Genomic DNA, 23390 nt, shown 5'->3' on the forward strand with positions numbered 1-23390 from the left:
TCTTTCTTTTCGCCACCCTTCCATGTAATTTGTATTTGAGAGTAAATGGCAAATGATAAGAAAGATAAAGGTAAGTCAACCTCTACAGAGCAACAGAGAAATGAGCCACTACAGTATATGGAAAGGCGACATCTGTAGTGAAGGGTTTTGTTCTCTGTCTCCTGAATCCTCAAGGTTTGCTGCTCCCAAGATTCTGTAATCTTGGGAAGGAGCTGGTTGTTTAAAGTGGACATTGTTGTGAGGCTTTCCTTGGATAAACAGTGATCAGTCAGTCAGCAGTGCTGGGAAAGGAGGTGTTACACTGCGTACCAAGGGTTTATGTGGAGAACAAGACGAGGGACTAGAAGGCAGGAGATCCTGTCTGAAGTGTCAGTGAAGATTCCAGCTCACTGCTGCTGGTGCAGGTTAGCGGGTTTCCTGGGGCATCCCACAGCTCATGCTGGGGTGTACTTATTCTCTTCTGACCTGAAAACACTCACTGGAAACTCTGTGAGTTCTAACTTCATCACTTCTGCCTTCATTCCTTCCTGTACAGAAGGAAGGTGCTGGCTTGTATTATTGTTGTCCCTTTTCTGTGAACTACAGACTTTCCAAATTATACAGATCATATGCAGTCTCACTAAAATGGATCTGCCTGTGACAAAGTGACTGCACACCAGCATAGACATTCTCAGGTACCCTAGATGGCCGATGTCACGCAGAGCAGGCTGACCTCTGATCCTGTGAAGCAGACATAGTAAAACTAATTCGCATTTTGCAGGAGTGTTGTTGTAGGATTCAACACTCAGCATTCATTAAAGCACTTCCAGAACCTGATCAAAGCCATTAGGCCTGCATGGCCTCTGCCTCGTGCCGGATATTGCACATTTGTGTAACACAAGCTCTGTTTTGATGGCAGGTACAAAGCAGTAAAAGATTACGGTTCCGCTCACGGCATCTGCTTGCCCTGAGTATCATTACATGCACAGGGCTGTCGGCTGATGTGTGGGGAATATCTAGCAAAATGGTCACAAGATTGCTTCCTTGACATCTCCGTTGTCTTAGCAGAGAACCTGTGCCAAGGGGAGATCATTCGAGAAGTGGTCCGTAAGCAGCAGGGCTACACGACGTGCGTCACCGCCTCCAAAGTGCCCCGCATGGAATGCCGTGGCAGCTGCAGCAGCGGGCAGTGCTGCGTCCCACTGCGGAGCAAAAGGAGGAAATACTTCTTCCAGTGCGTGGATGGCTCCACCTTCACAGAGGAACTGGAGAGACACGTGGAGTGCGGCTGCTCAAAATGCTCATAAGCCATTCTCCAGCCTCTCGCCACTTTAATCGACTCAGAAGTGCTATCAAAATGGGACCTATTTACTTTCAGAGTGAAGAAGAAAAGAATTATTAAGTATATTGTAAAATAAACAAAAAATAGAACTTATTTTTATTATGGAAAGTGACTATTTTCATCTTTTATTATATAAAGTATCACACCACTTTGGGTATATGTATCATATAGTGAGTTATTTTTACCATGAAACTTTTTTAACAGTTGTAAGAAAAAAAAAATTAAAAAGTTAAAATTTAAAAAAACTATATAAAGAAAACATAGCCTAACAGGAAAAATGTCGGGGTGGGGTGGGGGGGACTTAATATGTATGCACAACAGACAAATGTAAAGGTGTTCCAAGGACCTGCTGCAGAATTGGTATGGGCTGAAGAAATCTCCCAGGCTGTGGGCTGGGTCTGGTGCCAAAGCGGATCCCCGCGCTGACAGCGACCTGCCTGCCCACACTCCTGAGCAGCCTCCCCTCCGTCCCCTGCTCTGCCTAACACTGCCGATGCTGCTTTGGTCCTGTACAGTGGCTCTGCTTGATATTCTTGAACTGGTTCCCTATAGCACGTAAGCACTGCCGTAGCTTAAGGCTAACTACATTATCTGACTATTGTAATGCTATAATGCATTTTTGCTGTGTATGTTGTATTTATCTGTGTTCACAATATATTCTTCAGCAACTGTATCTATAGAGCACAGGCAGCTTTATCCAAAAGAAGGGGACAAAGGGAAAGAAAATGGGGAAATACGTTGCTTTGGGAAATTTGGGGGCAAGACGTGAAATAAGTGCTAAGTAATGCCTAATAAATGACATAATAGTTTTGTGTTAATTCCTCAGCTATGTTATTTCCCAGGTTTGTGCCTTCTTGCTCCCAGCCTTGAACCCTTTTTTGTATATGAAATATAAGGAATGCACTGCTACTAAATTTGTCATGCCTTGACATTGTATCATGCAAAGGTCATAAAGAGCATGAAAGTGGTGCAGGTGCCAGAATGTACCTGTGGCATAATGGCTTTGACTCCCACTGTCACTTCAGCCACGTGGATGTAAGCTGGTCTGTAGCTGCCTGTTCATCAGCACTGTACCAAACAGCTGGCTGCCCTTCCACAGCTTTTTGAATGAGCAGAAGTTGCACTATGTCCTTCCTTGTGAAGTTATTCAGCCAATACTTGTTGATCTTAGCAGCACTCTCTACTCTGCACAGGGAGAGACATTTATAGCTACATCACATTCCATTCTCACATTTGGTGCAGACTGACCAATCCAGCCAAAGCTTTTCCATCTGCACTATTTTATATATCCTGCACTTGTTTCTCCCAAAGGGCTCCCAGTAACTTTAGCTGCGTTCAAGCAAATGCTGAATATGAAGCAAAGTCAATGCAGGGATAAATTCTCACTGTGAATGTGGAACAAAAAGTGACTCTTTGGGAGGAAGTTTGATTTTTGGAGGGTTTTTGGCAGGGCTACTTTTCAGGGTCAGTAAGTACATGCAAAGAGTACCACAAATACCTTGAGTTTTCTCTTACTATCAATTTCAAACTTCTATATCTGTAACTGTTCCATTATCAGTGTAATTTCCTTCTTTCCCTGGCATAACAAAGTATTACTGTGCTTTCTTCAGTTTCTCTAAGAGAGGTAAAGTCAGAGGTGAGTTCTAGCAGCCAAAAGCCCCTTTTGGGAACACTCAGTGGTCTCACCACAGAGATTTCAGTTCATGGGCTTCAGCAGCTGATCAGTAGGAGAGCTGAATGAAGCAAGTGGGGCTTTTGTTTGAATGAGTCTTTGAAAAGATCCACAAAATGGAATCCTACCATGAAAAGTACAGATGTTTATTTCTGTCTAAAGAAAAATGATCCTGTAGCCATCACCCAACCAAAAAGCTGCAACATGCTTAACGCTCTTCTGCTAATGAAATCTTCCCTGAACTGCAGCAGTTCATCCAGATTTCTCTGTTACCACCAGAGCAGCTCGAGTAGAAGGGATATAATCAATAAAATAGCATTCTCTCAAAATAAGTACCAGTATGAGGGGGCCTGCAATCATTAAAATACTAAACAATCTCTAGTTAATGTACCAAAATCTGATTGAAACAGTACAGTTCAAGAGCTATAGGAAATCTAACCCTGCTTGCAAATACCCTGGATTCCTTTTTATTTTGAGAATTGTGTCAGAATCTCAAAGCAGTTGGAGTTTGTGTACAACAGAAATGAACCAAACCTACAATCTGCAGGTTTAAAACTTCATGCAGCTAACCGCACACAGCTGCACAAAGGTGTGCCTGCACACCACTACCATTAATGTCACTTCGTGCTTAATGGTCTTTAATTTCTGAAGAAGCAGCTGCTGTTATGCCATGCAGAAGCATACAGCCGGGCAGTGCTTACAAGGCTGCTGTGTGCTCCACAACTTGCAGCCACTAAGCAGCCAAGGCCTGCCCCTCTTGAACACTAACCATGCATGTGTTTGCATGAGCAGCAGCACATATGAGAGAGCAAGTAACGTGTACTTGTGGCCTCACGCCTGCTTGAGGGTGTTTTAGAGGAATAACCTTGCATGGCAAGGCAAAAGCCATCAATACCTTGTTACTGATCACTCTGGGATTTGTTTAACCAAGGCTTTGCAGCAAAGAGACCAGCAACAGCTCAGCTGGCCCTGTTCCCAGCCCTTTTCTATCACGGCATCTCAATGCTAAGTGTTGGGATAAAGAAATAGCTATTTTGTAACCAAATGATGCAATTTTTGTATGCTTTTCGGTAGCACTTGCCATTGGATAGTGATGCTTTATGTCAGTGATTCTATGACTTGCTACAGAACTATTTTACGTTAAGAAGAAAATAAAAAGCATTCAGATGTGCCAAAAAAACATGAGGTTAACTGAAGTGTAATTAGCTCTGAAAGCTCCTCTGTAACCTGCCTAATTTACAATGGATTTCAACTACTGTGGGTACAGTGCGGTAGTTTTTACCTCTATAAAGTTTTAATATAAAGTGAAGAAAGATGCTAACCCTTAAAAACTGGCAATGCAGACTGGTGTGAACTGATGTATTTTATTAATAGATTCTCATTGTGATGTAAGTTTAAATAAATTGTTGGGTTATGGAAGATTGTAACATACCTTATGTCGTGATGCAGATTATTTTGCTCTCCATTTGAGGTGCCGAGGGACCATTTGGAGTCTGGGAGTTTAGCAGCAGTGAGGCAGCTCAGAGAAAGCGATGGGGGATGGCGAGTTGCTCTGGGTAGCTGCAGTGTGAACACGGCTGCAATTAGCTCAAACACTGTCACAAGTGGTAACGTCCTTGGATGTTTTTAGTAGTCTTACACGCACAGATGAATTTAAGCCACGTCGTTTTTGAGCATTTTCTTCAATGAAATGCTTGTTTTTAAACTGTTTTTAAAAGGCCTGCAGTGAAGGCACGCTCATTAACTAAGAATGGGATAAAAGAAGAAATATTGGGAAGCAAGGGTCAAAGAAGACCTGTCTGAAGAAACAGAAACCACTCAGCCAACAGCGGGTGACGAGATCTTGTGATACGTTCCAATTTGCTGCTACATCTCTGTAGCTGTTGTGAGTAGTGACCCAGATGTAACAGAGCACTTCTGGTCATTACATTCCAACCTCGGTATACAATGAAAAGAATCTCCCACTCAGTCCTCAGCCCTCGCTTGCCTGAACCCCACTCAATGCTTACATTTTGCTAATTATTCTCCATATTACAGCACTTGGGGCTGCCTTTGTCAATTCATTAAAAAAATGGTGAGAGTATTCAGCCAAAAAAAAAAAAAACCACACACATCAAATTAACAAGCATCATTAAGGCTGAACTATGAACTATATCATTATATAATTGTAGCAGATGGTAGCATCTTCACCTGAAGAAAATCTGCCTGAGCCTACCAAAAAAAGGCAGCAGGCACTATTCAGAAATACCCAGGTACTGCCTGGTTTGTACAGCAGTTATTTGAGATGACTCATGGCTTTGTGGTGCACAGGTATTTTGCCAAGCATTCACACAACTGTTGCCCAAGGCACTTTGTTTATGCTTCTGCTTGTACTACTACCTTTAGGTATTGCTTTTTATCTATTGCTCTATGGCAAATAACACAGAGAAACAGTTTATCTATCTTACTTTCTTCTATCTTTGTCTTTTTTCTAGTTGGCAGGAACTGGTCAGACTGTGCTCCTCCATTGTTTTCTCTGCATTGAAAACTGTAACTTCTAGTTGCTGTGATATTTAAAGTTAGCTCCCAATTACTTAAGTCTCTGAGGCTTCTACAAAGACAGCTTCATAGTTCAGTGTGCTAGACAGCTGGAATTGGCTTGGTATTGCTAAGCCTGGAGTATTTTTGAGTAATCTCTTTGTCTTAAGGCTGATGAGATGTCAGACTGCATCACTGACTTGCAAGTCCACTCTAAGCCAGAACGCTTTTCCAGGACGTGCCTTACAGTTTTTGAGTACAACACAAAGGAACTTCCAACAGCACGTCCCATACCACTGTTTGGGAGCCACCTCTGAAGCAAGGGTGCCCAGACCTGGTACTGCCAGCCTCTGGCACAGGCCTTCAGATGTCATGGTGCACATCCCCTTTCACTTGGCTAGCCACTACCCAGCTCTTATTCACCCACACACTCACCTTCACCACGTCTCTGCCCCATGCCAGATGCTGTGACAAATGCATTAATTCTTTTCAAAATGAGTCCTGGAGCCCAGGCTGAGCAGGAATGGCAATTTTCTGTAAAGCTGTTTTTACTGCAGGGCTGGTTACCTGGCTGCTTGCAGTGCTCCCACTGCGAGATCCCTCTCTGCAGGGAAGGGCAATGCAGGGCATTTGTTACCCAGCAGTGCTGTACTCCCAGCTAGCAGGAGCACACATGCTACCTGTTGTCTGGGCATGAAAACCCAGATTCAGCCCTCAGAAAGCCCTACAGACAGCAAGGAACTCCTCAGCCAGATAGCTAAGCTGTAAAAACAGTACGTAGTAGCATGAGGAAGTTTGAACTTACACCATTACACATAGGGGGATCCCATAATTTCACAGGCAGAAGGAACATAAGTTACTGTAAGATTTGCATAGCTCTGCATCTTGCTCCTATGTGAACTCTTGATCTTTTCCTTTTGCTGGGCTCTTCTGCTTTCAGAATGAAGTGATCCTCAAGGCAGTCTGTGGATGATGCTGCCTCCTCCTACTGTCTGACTCTTGTCCCCGTGGCCACTCCTTTTCCATAGGAATAATCCTTTACAAATGCTACATCTTTTGTAGGGAGGAAGAGTACAGGTCCTACCACAGAGATGGGTGGAAAGGAAGAAAAGGTGTTAAATGAGCTCCACAATGGCTTTTGTGCTCAGGGACCAGCTCAAACCCAGACAACGGGATGTTACCTTCTCCGTGGCCTTCACAGGCTTTCAGCTAACATTCTGCCAGCAGCACTGAACCACTCAGCTGCACCTCAGCCTCCTGCTGTGCTTCTCCTGCAGGGGACAGGGGGTCCAGACCCTGCATGCGGCTCCAGGCTGCTGGGATCCCATCCCTGCTCCTCCACCCAGTGCCTTCAGCCCTCAGCACTGCCTTATCTCCAGCACTGAGACTTGCAGCCTGCCAATCCTGGCACAGCTCAATGCAGGAATCTCCACAGAGGCAGAAAAAGACAGAATTAAGGTACTTATTTCATCACGCTGGCAAAATGTCAGTAGGTGCTAAACCAGGGCACGGCTCTTTTTCCTTAGCATCATCGTTGGAAACTGTTAGATCTGAAACATGAAAATAAGAAATACCACGAGGCAGATAACACGGGAAATCTGCACTTGGCAAAGCTGAAACCTTGTGGAGTGACGAGTGACTGAACCCATGGTCTGCCACTGGGAAGGGCCATTAATGAGTGCCTCAGCCACTGCACGCAGAGCCAGCTTACAGGAACCAAATACCACGCAGTTACACTGGGACTCCAAAGCATTCTAGATAGCATCATGCTTTCACTTCCCGTGTGATAACAGCATGCACAACTGGCAGTAACTGCAAACGAGTTTGAGCCTTTTTAATTACACCCTAGTATATTTCTCCTCTCTTAAGCCGCCATGGTTTCTGTTGGGAAAAGCACTCCTTGAATTGCTGGGGTGGTGGAATTTTCTTTTCTTTTTTTTTTTTTACTTCTTTTAATGTATGTATTTCACTGTGCTTAGGTAAATACCACAATACGGTGTAAGGTGCAAAGACCTACATTCCAGTGCTTGTCTATTCCTAAAACACCACACGAGTAACACTCATTTTGCTATAAAGTCCTCTCACGTGGTTTAATTCCATGCAGACACTACAGCATTTTAGCAGGCGGCTCTAAATCCACAACACGTATGTAAGTGCTTCTATTTACAGCTTCAACTGCAACTTCTATCAGAACGGAAAAACACCAGAATTCCCCCGCTGCAGAAACAGCAGAGCGGAGTTTCCAGAGTCACGCAGCAGCCGGAGGAAGGCGTGAGCGCACAGCTGCGTCAACGCACCGCGCTTCCCTGCGGGCAGCGGAGCTCGGCACTGAGAAGCGTTGGGAGCAAGCTCTCCAGATTCAGGCACGGGACCGACAGCAGAATTTTATTTACGAGAAAGAAAAAAAAAAAAAAAAAGAACGTTCTCGTGACGTTTTTCGGAACGAGACCCAACAGAACCCCGGGGCTCCCGCACGCACCCCGCAGCGCGCAGCCCCTCCAGCCCCGCGAGCGCAGCCGACCGGCGCGCAAAGCCGCCATCCCGGCGCCGCAGCGTTCGAAGCCCCGTCCCGCAGCGGGCGCCGGCGGCGCTCTCTGATTGGCTGCACGGCCGTGGGGTGACGGCGGCTGAGGGCGGGCCGCGGCTCCCGGCGTGCGTGGCGCGGCGTGGCGCGGCGCGTGGCGCGGGGGCGGGGCGGGCTGAGCGCTGCGGCAGCGCGGGGCGGGAGGCGCGGCGCCGCTCGGCCCCATTGTGTGGCGCGGCGGCGGCTGCCCGGGCCCGGCCGCCATCTTGTGCCGGAGGGCTCCGCGCCGCGCCGCCGCCGCCGTCGCCGCCGTCGCGGCCTCCTCGGGGGGCCGGCCCCGCCGCCCGGAAGCCGATGCCGGAGCGGGGCGAGGCGCCGCGCGGGGCCCGGCTCGGCCGCCGCCGCCGCTCCTGAGCCCGCGTCGGAAGAGCGAGGCCCGGCCCCGCCGCGCCGCTCCGCCGCCCCCGCCCCATCGGCAGAGGGGCAGGGCAGCCCGCGCCGCACCGCCCGCAGCCGCGCCATGAAGATCAAGGATGCCAAGAAGCCGTGTAAGGGCTGCGATCCGCGGGGACAGGGCGGCCGGCGGGGGGTTGTTGTGCTCGAACAGCGGCTTTAAAGCTCGCCTTTAAACGGCACCGTCACGCGTTAAGGAGGAACGCTGAGTGCCGCAGGCTGCGTGCTGGGGAGGAACTTCGGGGCTGCGGGAGCGGAGGTCGCGGGGCGAGGATGGGCCGTTCGGTTCGTCGTGTCATTGTAACGTGTCCGGGGGCTTTGAGGAGCCGGTTGCAGTCGGTTCGTTAGGCAGTGAACTTCAGAGTCACTGCGCGCATCTCTGCTCTCCTTGGTCACGGCGCCTGAGGTGCAGCAGGCCTGCAGATGGAGCCTGGGGTCCGTGCTCAAATGAGCCCGAAAACTGAGTTGGGCTCGTAACAGCCTTTTCGGCAAATAGTCTGTGACCGGGCGCTGTGCGACAGCAGAGGCTCTAATCAATAGGACTGTCGAGTCGGTATTTTCCTTCTAGAGGAAGCGATCAGAGCCACATCTGATGCGGGGCAGAGCAGCTAACCATTGCTGAGCGGGAGGCCGTGGGCATTTGATAGGAGGCTGATAGGAGCAGAGCTGAGAAGACTGACTGCCTGTCTCTGCTTTCACCTGCACTGTTCAGCGCTGGAAGCAGAGTGACTCAGTGCTGGGTTTGTCCTAGCGTAGGGGTGGGGAGGTTGGTGGCATCTGCTATATTTCTATTCCTGATGTCAATCCAGTGCCCGGGCACCTTGTTGTGGTCCTCCCTTAGAAGTCTTCGCCTAGCTAATGCTGGTGCTGCTGCGTTGCTGTGCTGACTTTGTGGAATTTGGCTTTTGAGGTGGGCTCTCTTGAAAGAGGGTGGCAAAGGGCCATTTGAATTTCCTTTGAAGGTGGTGGGAAGTGATAGGCATGTTAAAGGAGGAAAGGAGAAGTTCAAATGGGGAAGAACTTCTATTGAGTAGTTGATGTAATATTAGGAGGAGGTTACGAACTCTTCATCACTGGAGTGTTCTTGAAGAACTTAAGAGGTTTTAAAGTGTTGGCTAGACAAAGCTGTAGTTAAGGCTTCAGTTAACATTGCCCAGGCAGTGTTCCTGCTAGCATGAATGAGGCTGGTCGAGGTGACCTCAGAGGTCCTTTCCAACAAGCACTTTCATGAATGCTCTTCCAGGAAAGTCCATATGAGTAAGAATGGCTGGCTCTTGTAAGAGGAACTTCCAAAGGTTACTTGGGGTGCAGGTGATAAATACGAGAGCAAAGCATCCTGCAGAGCTGCCTTTGCTTGAGATCTGTCTAGAGAGAAAATGTCCCACAGAAGTGACCAAAGCAGAAGTTCTCCCTTCCTACCTGGTACAGAAGAGGGAATGGAACCTAGATGTCTTGCTTGTAATTCATAATAAGCCTTTTCCTGTCATTTATATAATACAAAACAAAGTTTCTACACTAATAATTGTAACTAGCTGTTTGTAATTTCATTGGCATCTGTGAACAGCTCTCTTCATAAGTTGAGCATCTTGATTGTGCCAATTTTTAAATTATCTGCCAATTAATGTTTTCCTATCATCTAGAGGAACGTGTTGTGTGAGCAAGAGAAAATAACTTAGAGGATGACTATGTTATGCCACTGCTATCAGTTACAATGTGTAACCTGGTTTTCTCACAAGTGTGCACTGCAGTTTTTATGCTAAAATGTGTCATAACGACAACTTTAGGAATGAAAGTTACGTTAATCCTTCGTTATCAGAAAAGAAAAAATAGTTGAATCTTGTTTGAATGAGGATGGAGGATATAGTGTGGTTTGGGGGAGTGTTTATTGAGCATGTGGCAGCATTTGAATGTGTAAATAGAGTTCCTTGTTGTTCTGTTGTACCTTTGGTCAGAGGAATACTGATTCTCTGTTCCTGTAAGAATTTTTGTTCACGTCTTCCTTGTTAAAAAGTACAATGCTGGTTTATTCTTTCACTGCCTCACAAAGCTGATCTATCCATTATCCCTGCAGCATTCCCATGGTTTGGTATGGACATTGGGGGAACCTTGGTGAAACTGGCCTATTTCGAACCTATCGATATCACTGCAGAGGAGGAGCAGGAGGAAGTCGAAAGCTTGAAGAGCATCCGCAAGTATCTGACTTCCAATGTAGCCTATGGATCCACTGGCATTCGGGATGTCCACCTGGAGCTGAAAGACTTAACGATTTTTGGTCGGAGAGGAAACTTGCACTTTATTCGATTTCCAACTCATGATCTGCCTACTTTTATCCAAATGGGAAGGGATAAAAACTTCTCAACGCTGCATACGGTGCTCTGTGCCACAGGAGGCGGCGCTTACAAGTTTGAGGAAGACTTTCGCACAGTAGGTAGCCTGCCTTCCCTCGTGCTGCTGCGGGAGGCACTGCTGGTGGCAGGTTGGAACAAGAAGGGTTTGGAGAGATCCAGGCAGTGCTTGGAGATTCTTAACTGTTTATTTTTCAGTCATTAGTGTGGTCATTTAGAAATATGCTTTCTGACATAAAGGCACAGGTAGCTTTTTGGAGATTGGCCTTTTTCTAATTTGTGGTGGGTTTTTTTTTCTGATGGGATAATGCTTAAACCACTGAGGTTTGGGTTTTCTTTCTTACACCAAATCCTTATCATCACAAACTGTGTTTATGGGTGTGTTTTGATGAATTTAGTCCAGTGTGTTTTGTTATAGATCTGTGACGAAGTGAATATCTCTAAGGCAATCTTTTTCGGCAGCAGAGGGGTGTGGGGTTTTCTTGACTTGTTTTGGCTCTTCTTCCCTTGACAATCAAAATGGGTTATTTGTTTTGTTTGGATGCAGTTTCTGTCTGAAGTCTGAAGCTACTTGTTCATAGCTGGGGGTCTCATCACTGTATCTGGTACAATGCATCCTGATTTCAGAGTGGCTGCAGATCTCTTCATTATCTCAAACCCCACAAAAATATTTTGTTGGAGCACTCCCTGGTCTGCTCAAGAGTGAAGCTTCGCAAGCAGCCGTGACAAGAAAAGCTGAATTGAGCTTTGGGAAGCGAGGGGGGGCTGGCAGTGTTGTCATCTGGTACTGGTATTGGTCAGTGGCATGCAACCCAGTTGGTTGTGCAGCTCCATGATCTGCACCCAGGCTGCTGTCTGAAAGTGAACTCATGCAGTTTAGAGATACACCCTGATATCCTACAGAATTTCTCACCTGTTTTTTTTTGTTGGTTTTTTTTTTAATAATTCTTGGTGTGCTAATAAGGATGTGATCATGGTAGGATGCTATTTAGGTGTTTATCTTAGACTTTGATCTGCTGATATTTTAGACTAACTCTTTCCCTTCTGAGGTGAGAGCCCCCACAAGCACTGGGGAGGTGTGCGGATGTGAGAGTTTCACAGCATGACACTTGGTGGGGCCTGCAGGGTGTTTGCTGCCTGTATGGGGTTTTTGTTGTTTTTTTTTTTTTTTTAGGTTGGTGAAAAATGCTATGATTTCCTCAGTGGATGAATGTCTGAATATCTCAAAAGTTAGTAATTCAAAAGTGTGACTAAAGCAGGTGTTTATACTGCCTGTCTTTAATGTGTTCCTGAGACCTACATTTATAGACTTATTTGTTGATGGAGCTATTCAGAGTTTACCTTTTGAGTTCTTCATTGGCATTGTAGTGAACTGGAAGTTCCTGAATTAGCCATCTGAGACAGCTTCTTGAAGCTAGGCAGTCCAAAGATATTCATGAATTGTGGCATATTTGAGTAATGTTTGAACAGATTGACACTGTCTTTTTTTTTTTTTAAATACAGATTGGAAACCTCCAGCTGCACAAACTGGATGAGCTTGACTGCCTTGTCAAAGGCTTGCTGTACATAGACTCTGTCAGCTTCAATGGCCAGGCAGAGTGCTATTACTTTGAAAATGCCTCAGAACCTGAGCGATGCCAGAAGATGCCTTTTAACCTGGATGACCCGTATCCATTGCTTGTTGTTAACATTGGGTCAGGAGTCAGTATTTTATCAGTCCATTCCAAAGACAACTATAAGAGAGTAACTGGAACGAGGTAACTTAAATTCTCGTGTTGAGGTGATTGCCCTATGGAACAGTGAATCTTCTGCTTTCAGAGTTTTCTTCTCTTCCTGGCTCTGTCCTTCCTCCCTGCAGTACTGAAAATGCATACCTTTAATTTACAGCTACATTCATTGCGGCCCTTATCCGTATTTCTGTTACTGAGGAGATGTAGCCCATATCTTGTTTATTGTTAGCTGCTAGAACTGCACCATGAGTGAGTCTTATAGTTTATGTCGTAAGTTTTGAATCCTCTTCTCTGCTCCACAGAAGAATAAATACGTTCATGTGTGTTTTACTGGAAACAGTCAAGGATCAGTCAGTGGCCTGGTGGCTTTTCAGGATGTTTCCTTCTCTGATTGCATCTTCCAGCAGAAGTTTTGATTGTTTATGCCTATTTGTTAGCTCTTGTCCAGTTAGCTTCTTGTAAATTTCTTAGGTAATGCTGAGTAATAACTGTTAATGTAATGGACCTTGAACAAAAAGGGAGGCAACTTGATGTCTTGCTTCAGTGGCTTTGTTTTGTTAGTCAGACATAGTCTCTGATGATAAAACAGTATTTAAAAGCAGCTGTTTTTCTTTATTAGTCTAGGTGGAGGAACCTTTCTTGGTTTATGCAGCTTGTTGACAGGCTGTGAAAGTTTCGAAGAAGCTTTGGAAATGGCCTCCAAAGGAGACAGCACACATGCTGACAAGCTGGTTCGAGATATTTATGGGGGAGACTATGAAAGATTTGGCTTGCCAGGATGGGCTGTAGCATCCAGGTAAGCAACAGTTCCTTGATCGTTAGTTTTTGGGTTTTAATTTTTCCCTCTCTTCTTGTAAGACTGAAGTGATACAGTTTCAAATATAGGGCTTAAACTGTTGATATAAAGAAAACTTCTTTTTGCAAAACTTACTGTAGTCAAGTTAGATTTGCTCTAAATTGAGGAGAATCATAATAAAAGCATTTCTGACTCTGACCTGTCTTAGATCTGACACAGTAGTAAAACGTGTAGCTATGGAGTCATCTTTTTTTAACTCATAAGAAATTATCTACTGCAGATAGTAATGGGTATGTTCTTCTGATTTAGAACTCTGCATTTATACAACCTAAGTATCATTCTGCCAGCTGTTTGTTTGGTTCCAGAGGATTCATAAAATGAGCTCATCTCTGCTTTCTTTCCACATTTAGAAGGGAGGATTGGATAAATACTGTGAATGAGGAAGCAAGTGAGAGAAGTTTTCATCAGTCAGACTTAGGCACTGACTTCATTTACAGTGCCTAGGGGTGCAGAGTAGTTTTGCAGAAGGATAGGACTACTTCTTGCTGTATGTGCTTCTTTGTGAAAGTCAATTGCATACTAGGATTTTGCTGGGAGTTGTTACTGTAACAGCCCTTTAGTGGAAAGGGGTAACTACACATGCTGTGGTGGCAGTTGCGGTGTTACAAGTTACTGTATGTAATAGGGACTTGAAAGACAGCTTCTTACAAACACACACCAGGCGTAAGTTTTGTTGTAGCATAAAAACTATGTTCTGTAATTGCTTCAAATGGACATGGATCACGTTGTATTTACTGGGCTTTTTTCTGGGTTCTAGTTTTGGGAACATGATCTACAAAGAGAAGAGAGAGACTGTTAGTAAAGAAGATCTTGCCAGAGCCATATTGGTCACCATCACCAATAACATTGGGTCCATTGCCCGGATGTGTGCAGTAAATGAGGTAAAACTTCCTATGAAGATTTTTTTTTATTATTATTATTATAGTTCTGTTATTTGTTTTCAGATGAAATGACTGCCAAAGTTATGCATCTCCTCAAACCTTTACATATGTTCTCAAATGAAACAAAGAAATTTGTGTTGTAAAGAACTCAGAATTGGTTTGTAATATTTTGGCAGTCTCTGTAGAAGGCTAACAAGCTCTGGAGCACACACTGAGGAGTCTGGAGCAAGCCTGAAAAGAGGCTGTAGTGACCCTCACTATCTAGAGTTGCAGGAAAGAGCAAATTACAGCCATGCACAGCAGGAGGATGGGAGGATGTGGCCACAGTTTGCACCAAAGGGAAATCTGATTAGTATTAGCACTGAAACATGGACCTGGAGACACTACCTTGAGCAACTTGAAGTTAGACCTGCTTTAAGTGGTGGGTAGTAGCTGGTGACTTCCAGCAGTCCGTTCAAGCTGAAATTATTCTCTGATAAAAGCTCACAGAACACCTTACTTTTTGTTAAACATTGTTTTTAATTTTTACTAACATGAGACTTGGAATTGTTTTGACACCTGTCTTCTTAGTGCTTGGTAAGGAGATGGTTTCTTGCCATCTTCAATTTCTCAAAGCTCAATTTAATACAGCTAGCACCGACCTGTGAAAGAATACTGGATTTAAACGTAGAATATATGTAGTGTCCCTAAACACCAGAGATTTCCTCGCTGATTATCAACAAACTTTAAATGAGGCAAGACTTAGTAACAGCTTTCTCACGTAAGTCTGAGAGCAACTGTATTAAGAGCTGTGCTTAAAATCTGTGGGGTGATAGTCTTAGAAATCTCAACAGCCTTCTTAGCTGCTCTTATCATTTTATGTAGGAGATTTGGTTGATGTAGATCAACAAACTAGTATCATGAGCTGATTATATGAAAAGATGAATGTTTGATTTAATTCATATTTCAGCTATAAGCGGAATTATGCCTGATTAGTTTACCGTAACAGAATGTCTTTGTTTTCACTGTGAACTAATCAGGATAGCAAAAATATAGTAGCATCTTAGTCTTCTGGCTGTATGTGGAATTGCCATTCTTGTTTTTGTTACAGCCTGGATACAAGTGTTCATCTAACACCTTCAATGCAATTAAGTTTTCCTTGGTTCTCTTTCTCGTATCATTAAATCAGTGTTTAATGTTGCTGCCACTTAATGTCAGATGTGCTTTTCCCCATTCACTGAAATACGTGTTTTTTACATCCTTACATTTAATTTGATTAAAATTCACAGCTCATTTGCAGTATGTGTGTAAGTCTTAGCCTCATCTTACACTGACGTATATTGTGGTCTGAAGATGAAAAGAACATCTGTCTTGCTGCCTTCGGCTTCTTTACAGTGCTGCCTTGTTGCATATGGATCAAGCAGCATTGTACAGGGCTATGAAGGCACTGAGTCTTCTCTTCCAAATCCAAGTATTTTTGTCATTTAATTTCACTTCTGGTCTGGCTGGTTCTTTGCCTAGTTACAGAGAATGCTCGCATAATTTGAAACACAGGTGCTACTCTGTTTAAGAGCTTTAATTCTTTAATGTTGGACTGTTCTTTCTCCACAGGTGTTTTAATTGTGGAACAGGTTTCTTTCTTGGGATAGTGTTGTTTCATAGCTGCTGTGTTGAGCAGACTTTAATCTTTTGCTGTTTTTCTGTTCTTTTTAGAAAATAAATAGAGTTGTGTTTGTTGGCAATTTTTTACGTGTGAATACTTTGTCCATGAAGCTTCTTGCATATGCACTGGATTACTGGTCGAAAGGCCAGCTGAAGGCCTTGTTCCTAGAACATGAGGTATGCTGTAGTACATTGATGTGATGTATTGTTTTTCCACTAATTAAAAGTGTGTGTATTAAGCAGCTGCACACTTATGTGTGATATCCTGAGACACTCGAGTAAATGTTGAAAATCAGACAGGATTTCTCAGACTGCACTGATTTGATGGGAACAGCTCTTTCAGCCAGGGAAGGAAGTGCTTCAGTGTGTGTGGGCCATTTTTATTCATGCTACAGATTTCTTTGGGGAGGTACAAGAAATGTAAAGATTTGCACTAGGGTTCAACAGCCTTTAATTGTTTGTTTGGGTTTTTAGTAGTTTGCTCTCAATTAAACTTGAGCAGTCCTGAAAGTCCTGTTTGTTTTCTATCAAGACTGCTTTTATACCACCAGATACTTGTTACGCTTTTTCTGCTAGTGATTCTGCTCTCTATGACTCATCTGCTTTGCAGCAGCTTCTGCAGTTAGATCAGTATGTGATGCTGAAAGATCTGAACTGTGTTGGTTAACATACAGGCACTTGGTGTTAGTCACAGGTCTGACAACTGGGACATACAGCTTCTTGGCAAGGGGTGGCAATCTTTGTCCTCAATTTGCTGACCTGCCACAATTAGATTTCTACCTCTTTGGTCAGTTCTCACAACACTTTCATTTGTAGCTTACTGTGAGACTGACAGTGCTCAGACTTCATGCCAGTATCTGCAGTAGTAGCTCAATAATAGAGGTAAAATATTTTTTCATAAAGCTCTAATGAGAAATGTGACAGAAAACATGCTAAGTGGATGTTGTTCTTTCTGTAGCATTGGCCCACCTGCCAACAGTGCTCTGTTATTGAAATATGTGAATGAAAGAGGATGATATCATGACTGACCGTGAAATTTGTGTTTGTTTTGAACAGGGCTACTTTGGAGCTGTTGGTGCTCTTCTTGGGCTGCCTAATTTCAGCTGAGATACAAGAGGTCTCTACACTGAACTATTTTCCACCTGAATGACACTTATTTTTGGCAATGGGAACTAAATCTGGGGAGGGGAAAAGGAAATAACAGATTTTCTGTAACTTTTTAAATTGAAAAAGTGATGAGCTACTGAATATTGCCATTATAAGGAAGCAGTTTTTTACTCCGTTGGGCATTTAAAAGTGAAATATTTGGGGATATCATTTGTGTTCATTAATTCATGTAGCCAATATTGAACTTTCAGTATGCAATACATCCTTGGAAAACAAGCTTCTGGAAGAAGGAATGCCAACCCTCCAAGTGCTCTGTACTAAAATATTGCCAGTTTCCTCCTGAGGCTTTAAGCCTATTTGTTTTGTATACCATTGAACAAAAAAATTTACTGGTTGTACTTCAGCATGAGCACAATTTCTCTTGAGTACACAACCTGAAAAACAGTATGGTAGTACCAACAAAATGAGGAGACCATAGGCAATTGTTTCCCACAGTGACAATAGTAATTACAGTATTTTTATGTCCAATGGAAGTATTATTAATGCTCTGTTTTTCAGTGGGAAGAGTAAAAACAGAAAATCAGCCAAAGCAGCAGAGTAAGCGGTTGATATTTTAAAGGTTTTGTGAATATACATACCTGCCCTCTTCGCTTATTTGAAGGTTTGCCTGGTTTATTTTGTTTTCCCTCTGGGATGTGACTTCCAAAAATAATGCTGTCTGTTCTGGGGGGTTTTCTTGGTGCCTCATAAATTCTGACACTGTACATCATAACCTGTATAGGCACCACAAAGCCTGTGAGAGTTAAGTCCTCATAAAAGTAGACTGAAAATGGAACGCTATAATTCTGATGCTTTGGCTCGTCTATATGGAGATTTGGAAATTTTCTCTGCCATCCTACTGTACTGAAAATCTGATTCCTCTGTAATTTTGTGAGTTAATCAGCCTCTAATTAGATGTTCAAGTGGAGGATTCCTTTGTTGCTTTTGGATTTGAGAGTCTATGCTCTGGAAGTTGAGGACAGCATCAGAGGTTGTATTGCAGTACTAGAAGTACAATATGTGGTGCACTCAAAGTATGGAACTGTTCATCAAACTGTGGCCTTGGGATAAACTCCATACTCTGGAACTGATCTTTCAATATTTTCCTGTGTACTTTTCAAATTTACAGTTGTTATTATTGCAATAAGCATAGTCCTGAAGCAGGGCATGAGATCTTAGACTTGAAAGGAGATTATTGTGGACTAAAAAAATACTCAAATTTATGATATGATTTTATAAGTGCATCAGAAGCAACCGAAGTAGAAGACATTTGTGTTGGGTTTCAGTGTGTTTTTAAAACTGATGATTGCTCAAGTATTCCACAGCATGGTTGCATTGTATTCACAGGCACACCCACTCAGTATGTTTGACAGCTCAGTGTGCAGTTTTCAGTTGTCCTTCATTTAATTTCAGAGCCCCGTCATAACACCGCAAGGATTTTGTTGTTCTTTTTGTGTTGCTTTTAAAAAGGAAACAAACTATCTTCCTTTAAGAGTGCAGTAACTTAGAGTGGCTGCTTTGTTAAGCCCAATGCCAATCTCAGATACAGCTCATCTGTTGCTTTTCCTACTGCTCATATCACGTTTCCATTGTGCTTGTTGTGATATTTCAAGGTAGATGTTAAAAAACATATATACGCCCAGTTCAACAAATCTAATGCTCTCCAGAGCACTTCAGCAAATGGGTGAATATGGCTTTTGTAGTGTCTTATAAATACTGTGCACCATTATTTTTAAGTACTGATTGACTATAGAAAGCGACCTCAATTTGGCTGCAAAACTTTAAAAAAAAAAAAAAAAAGACAGAAAAAATGAATTTTGTGATGTTTTGACAGCCTCCTGAAAATTTATTTTCCTTGCAAAGCAACGTATTTTAAGGCACACTGCAGCTTGATTAAAAACAGTTCCTTTAAACTACTTGTTGCTGCTACACTTCTCATGCTGTTACTGAAGCAGTAATCGGAAGTATCTGTTATGTTTAACAAGAAGCACATGTAGGAAGGAGAGGGTTACTTAATGACCATGACCATGGTTAATTTAAACCATTTGAAACTGGTATGACCTGAAATATATTTTTAAGGTTAATTTGGCAATTACAGAATAAATTAATGGAGTAATTATTGAATAGCAGTACGCTATAGAAACCACTGTGAGAATGAAAAGGCATACTCTGCCTCTCTTTTCCTTTCTTTGAGCTTGCGAAAAAACAGTTGCTTCCTTTTGCTTGTTTTATCAGCACAATTGTTACTTCATTCCTTCAAGTTTTCAAGCCTGGCTGTGAAGCCCAGGGATGCAGTATTTAAGCCACATCTTTTGATTTGTTTCATTTTCTCTCAACTTAAAACTTGTTACTGGAGTCTCCAAAGGTTGACTCTGCCACCACCAGTAATGCTGGGCTTCATAAGTAGTTGCAAGATAAGCCTTAAAGTCATCTTACCTAAATTCTCTTCTAAATTAGCTGAAAAGGCTTGTATCTTTTATACAGATAACTCAAGTAACTTGCTTTTCACCAGTCTTTGCTGTTTACTTTCATGCTTGCTATTTTTCTTCCACAAACCTAACAGGTTCAAGCAGCTTTAGAGCGAATTGATTTAATGTACAGCAGTAGAGGATGTCTGGGGTTTTCTCAGGGCTACTTTTCTCAAGTAGAACTGCTTTAAAGGAAGGCTGTCTGATACTTCTAAAGCAAAACACACAACTCATTTTGAATGTGTAATTGCTTTCAACTCAATCAGCCATGCAAGTGCCTTTTAAGTTGTTCGTATAATGCCAATTTTGATGGTACTACTTAATCCATGTGATTTCTTGACCAGTGTTGCTTATCAGATAATTTTATCAGTCATGGAGATGATCCCTTCAATCCAGTGTAGCTAGAGATGCCAGGAAAACTGTGTCAACTTTTGGGCTGCCCACCTCCATAGCCCTTACCTTGGGGTAGTGCCTTTGCACTTCTGTCTCTCTCTAGCTTGGCCTTTTTAACCATTCAACGCACAGTTTTATTCTATCTGTATCTCCCTAAAAGTTGTACTGGTTTTTATCCAGATGAGAAAATATATTAGACTTTTTTTTTTCTGGCCAAAGAAGTTTTTGATATGAGACTATCCCAAGTTGGCATGGCAGTTAATCTTAACCTTCTTCACCATTCCAGTTCTACAAAGGCTAACAGCAGTTTGAACAAAAAGAGAACTTTTTCTACAATCCACTTTGAATATTTAGTAAACGTGAGTGAACATATCTTAGCAGAGGTTTAAGTGTAAGTACTATTTCAATTTTTTTTTTTTTAATAGACTCAAAGTTAACAGTTCAAAGAGAAGCAACATTGGTGTAGTTAGTCTGGTTTGGTCCAGATTTTAAACGGTATTTGGGTATCTGCTGTACCTTCTGAAGATCTTTGCCTGTCTTTCCCTAGGGGTGAGCAAGCACCTGTGTGATTATACTGACACATTATAGCATACTTTCTTTTGTATTTCAGAGTTGAGACAGCAGGATCTCATTCCTTCAATGCCACACTTGCTCCCAGCCTGCACATTAAGAACAAAAGTTCAGTTCTGGCTTCTCGTAGTGGAATAAATGTTCCTTCAGTAGTACTGTGAGATGTCTGCCTGCATTTGAGTGTATGTGCAAGGTGATTATATTGCCTTTAAGGATTAATTACTAACACTTTGTCTCTATCCAGTATAAGTCTTCAGGAAAGTTCTACTTTCAAGTAAGTTACAGTAGTTTCTCGTTCTTAAATGTTTCAGAATAACAGTGAGGTTCTAACATCTGAAACTAACCAGTATCTTTTTTTTCTGGACTAAATCTCTGCTTGTTAAAGGCTAGATGGTGTCTTACACATTCAGTCTGTAACTTATGCTAATGCCTACATTCATTCAAACCACATTTTAAACATTCACAATCTGGAAACAGGTTGGCTGTAATTCTGAGGCAACAGTTTGCTTGAGTTCAGAACAGAGCTCAGGATCAGTGTGGTTCTATTTATCCAGTCAGCTTTTTATCCCAAGTCCATTTGCACATATCCCGAGGTTAGTTCTTTCCCTTGTCAGTGTTTTCCTAGTGCCAGGGTTTTCTATATCCTTTTTCTAATTATTACTATATAGGCTTAAAAGACACTTGAGTGTGTAATAGAGCTGTTTTTAGGTTAAAAACTACCCAGAAATACTGTGGGTCAGACTGGAAGTGTTTGACCAAGACCTGTTGATTACAGTGCAGAGCTAGGAAGACACTTGACACATCTAATTACTGTTTGATTTTAGTATTTAACACTTAACACAGTGAGAGGGAGAATAGTTCAGATCACTGTAAATAAAATGGACAAATTATTTTAAGTCCTCAGATGTGACCATGGGAGACAAAAAAAAAAAAAAAAACACCCCACCTTGTTGCACAGCATGGAGGGATAATTGTCCACTTGCATACTGTAGACAACACATACTTTTGAGTTTTATTAATATATTCCAAAGTACATTGCCAGTATTCTGCCATTTGAGATAGAATATTATTAATTCCTTGTATTAAAGTCTGCAAAAAAGCCTGTTTAGTTACTTCTGCTTATTTCACGCATATAAAATATATTAAACATCTGTAAAAACGTATTTCACGCTTTGTGAAAACATCTCAAAAGATGCTGTAATATAATTGTAATTATTTGTGTGCCAATGGAATATGTTGGAGCAGTCTAAGTCAGTATAACTGAGTGCCAAGTCCTGCTCTCTTCAGATACTGAAGTAGATAATTGTCTTAAGTTGGGGCTGTTTGAAATGGGTGAGCAGGACTTGGCCTCAAGGCCTCCTGCCTGGGGAACACAGTCGTGCTACCAGCATATTCCTGCTGGTGCTACATCATTTGTTGAAAGAGAAGAATTCTAACTAGAAATTACCAGTAGTAGCCTGGTCCTTCTGAGAGACTTGAAACAGACAGGGTTTAGCTTCCCGTGCTGCTTTCTGTAAGGCTCCTGACATTCCGGTTGTGCGTCACGGTACGGATCATTTTCATTGCAGGATTTCAGTGTTACCTTCAGGCTTTTGTCATTGTACCTGTTACAAGCAGATAGCACCAACTACAACAGGATCAGTGTTTGTTTTCTGCTAAAACATCAAGAAAATCAGACATTCCTTTTAGCATTTGGGAAAGTTTTTGAAGAAGTGCAGAAATACCATTTAAATGAAATGCGTTCATTAGTCTCGTCTGTAAAATAAACTGGAATCTGGTGTATCAGTTGCTAATCCATGCTATAAATTACTAGTGTTTTACAATTCCTCTAGCATCAGTTTGAGAGCATTGTAAATACAGACTTTGGAGGAGGTGTGTTAGTTCCAGGCTGTGCAGTACAAACAATAATTATAAGACTAGGGAACTAGTATTTTGAGAAATAACAAATTAACAGCATCTAGAACATGGAAATTAGTGTTTTGATGTTATAGGATATAGAGGGCTTTTGATAATCTGCGCTTTTGTACATTTCTGATGAGTTTTGGCATTTTAACACTTGAGTATTTGATTTTTCCATTGACTTTCCTGTCATACACAGGCCTGCTAATGACCAATTGCTGTCTTCAGGTGTTTGTTTTAGATGCTTAGCAAAATGAGCAGGCAGATTTGTAAAATGCAAACCCCTTGTAGGATGGAAGTTCTCTCAAGAGCCATTTGGTTAAGTTGCCTTATTCTATGACATTGCACTCATGTCTCCACTTTCTTTCTTGTTTACTGTTCTGACACTGAAGATGTGATAGAAAAATGTGCTACAAATTTTTATTCGTAAATTACTGATTAATACTTTTGTGTCACCTGTTAATATAGCTCTTGTAAATGATACCTTTATGCCATCTGTAATGCAGCTCTTGTAAATTGTTTAAATTATTTCTTTTTATAGATTCTCATTATTGAATGTACAGATTAGACCCTTTATTATGTCACTGAATAATTTCATTGGGCCCTAAATGTGGCCAAGGCTGTAAACCATCCCATCAAAACTGTAAATAACTCCTTACTGCTTGTTTGCATGAATGAAGTTTGCATTTCATTTACTTTGTCATCAGCCAACTCCTCTGTGATGGGCCTACTTTTTACAGTTCATTTTCCTGGTTTTATTAGCAGTCATTCTGTATGAATGTTTAAACAGTACTCTGTCTTTTCCTAATAAATAACTTGAAATTGTTTGTTGTTTGTTGGTCTTTGTGGGGTTTCTGGGTGGCTTTTTTCTTCCTTCAGCATCCGGAGTTGCTGAGATGGTTGATACCGAGGTTATTACATAACATTTCATGTCAGCAAAAGGGACTGGCATGGTTTTCGTTGCTTCCTCTCCT

The 23390-nt window shown here is 42.4% G+C and overlaps 2 protein-coding genes across 11 annotated transcripts in view; both read left to right on the forward strand.

The window, feature by feature from the left end:
* Positions 1-4424, forward strand: part of SLIT3 (slit guidance ligand 3) — a 538052-nt gene extending 533628 nt beyond the window's left edge. For 6 of the 7 annotated variants that reach the window (XM_031598017.2, XM_031598018.2, XM_090150937.1 and 3 more), the window contains one exon: positions 1045-4424. In XM_031598017.2, the coding sequence (XP_031453877.2) occupies positions 1045-1286 (242 nt within the window). In that variant the 3' untranslated portion in view covers positions 1287-4424. The remainder of the gene's footprint in view (positions 1-1044) is intronic. The other variant, XM_090150938.1, reaches the window with a different exon arrangement.
* Positions 4425-8427: 4003 nt separating this feature from the next.
* On the forward strand, positions 8428-23243 carry PANK3 (pantothenate kinase 3). 4 transcript variants are annotated; one of them, XM_031598025.2, is made up of 8 exons: positions 8428-8582; positions 10559-10911; positions 12336-12589; positions 13182-13358; positions 14176-14299; positions 15992-16117; positions 16997-17057; positions 20558-23243. In XM_031598025.2, exons 1-7 carry the CDS (start codon positions 8555-8557, stop codon positions 17045-17047), a joined length of 1113 nt encoding a protein of 370 aa, XP_031453885.1. In that variant the 5' UTR covers positions 8428-8554; the 3' UTR covers positions 17048-17057; positions 20558-23243. The 4 variants fall into 4 exon arrangements, with proteins under 4 accessions (XP_031453885.1, XP_031453884.1, XP_090006909.1 ...); XM_031598024.2 differs by having other exon boundaries at positions 16997-23243; XM_090150783.1 differs by lacking the exon at positions 8428-8582 and adding an exon at positions 8795-8922 and having other exon boundaries at positions 16997-23243.
* The last annotated feature ends 147 nt before the right edge of the window (positions 23244-23390 follow it).

The sequence above is a fragment of the Phasianus colchicus genome, chromosome 15, assembly GCF_987193195.1.
Source record: "Phasianus colchicus chromosome 15, bPhaCol1.hap1.1, whole genome shotgun sequence".
Classification (NCBI taxonomy): domain Eukaryota; kingdom Metazoa; phylum Chordata; class Aves; order Galliformes; family Phasianidae; genus Phasianus; species Phasianus colchicus.

Coding starts and splice junctions, on each gene's coding strand:
- PANK3 (XM_031598024.2), top strand. CDS start 8,555: ATGAAGATCAAGGATGCCAAGAAGCCGT. Junction 12,590..13,181: donor AAGAGAGTAACTGGAACGAG/GTAACTTAAATT, acceptor TTTCTTTATTAG/TCTAGGTGGAGGAACCTTTC. Junction 16,118..16,996: donor CCTTGTTCCTAGAACATGAG/GTATGCTGTAGT, acceptor TGTTTTGAACAG/GGCTACTTTGGAGCTGTTGG.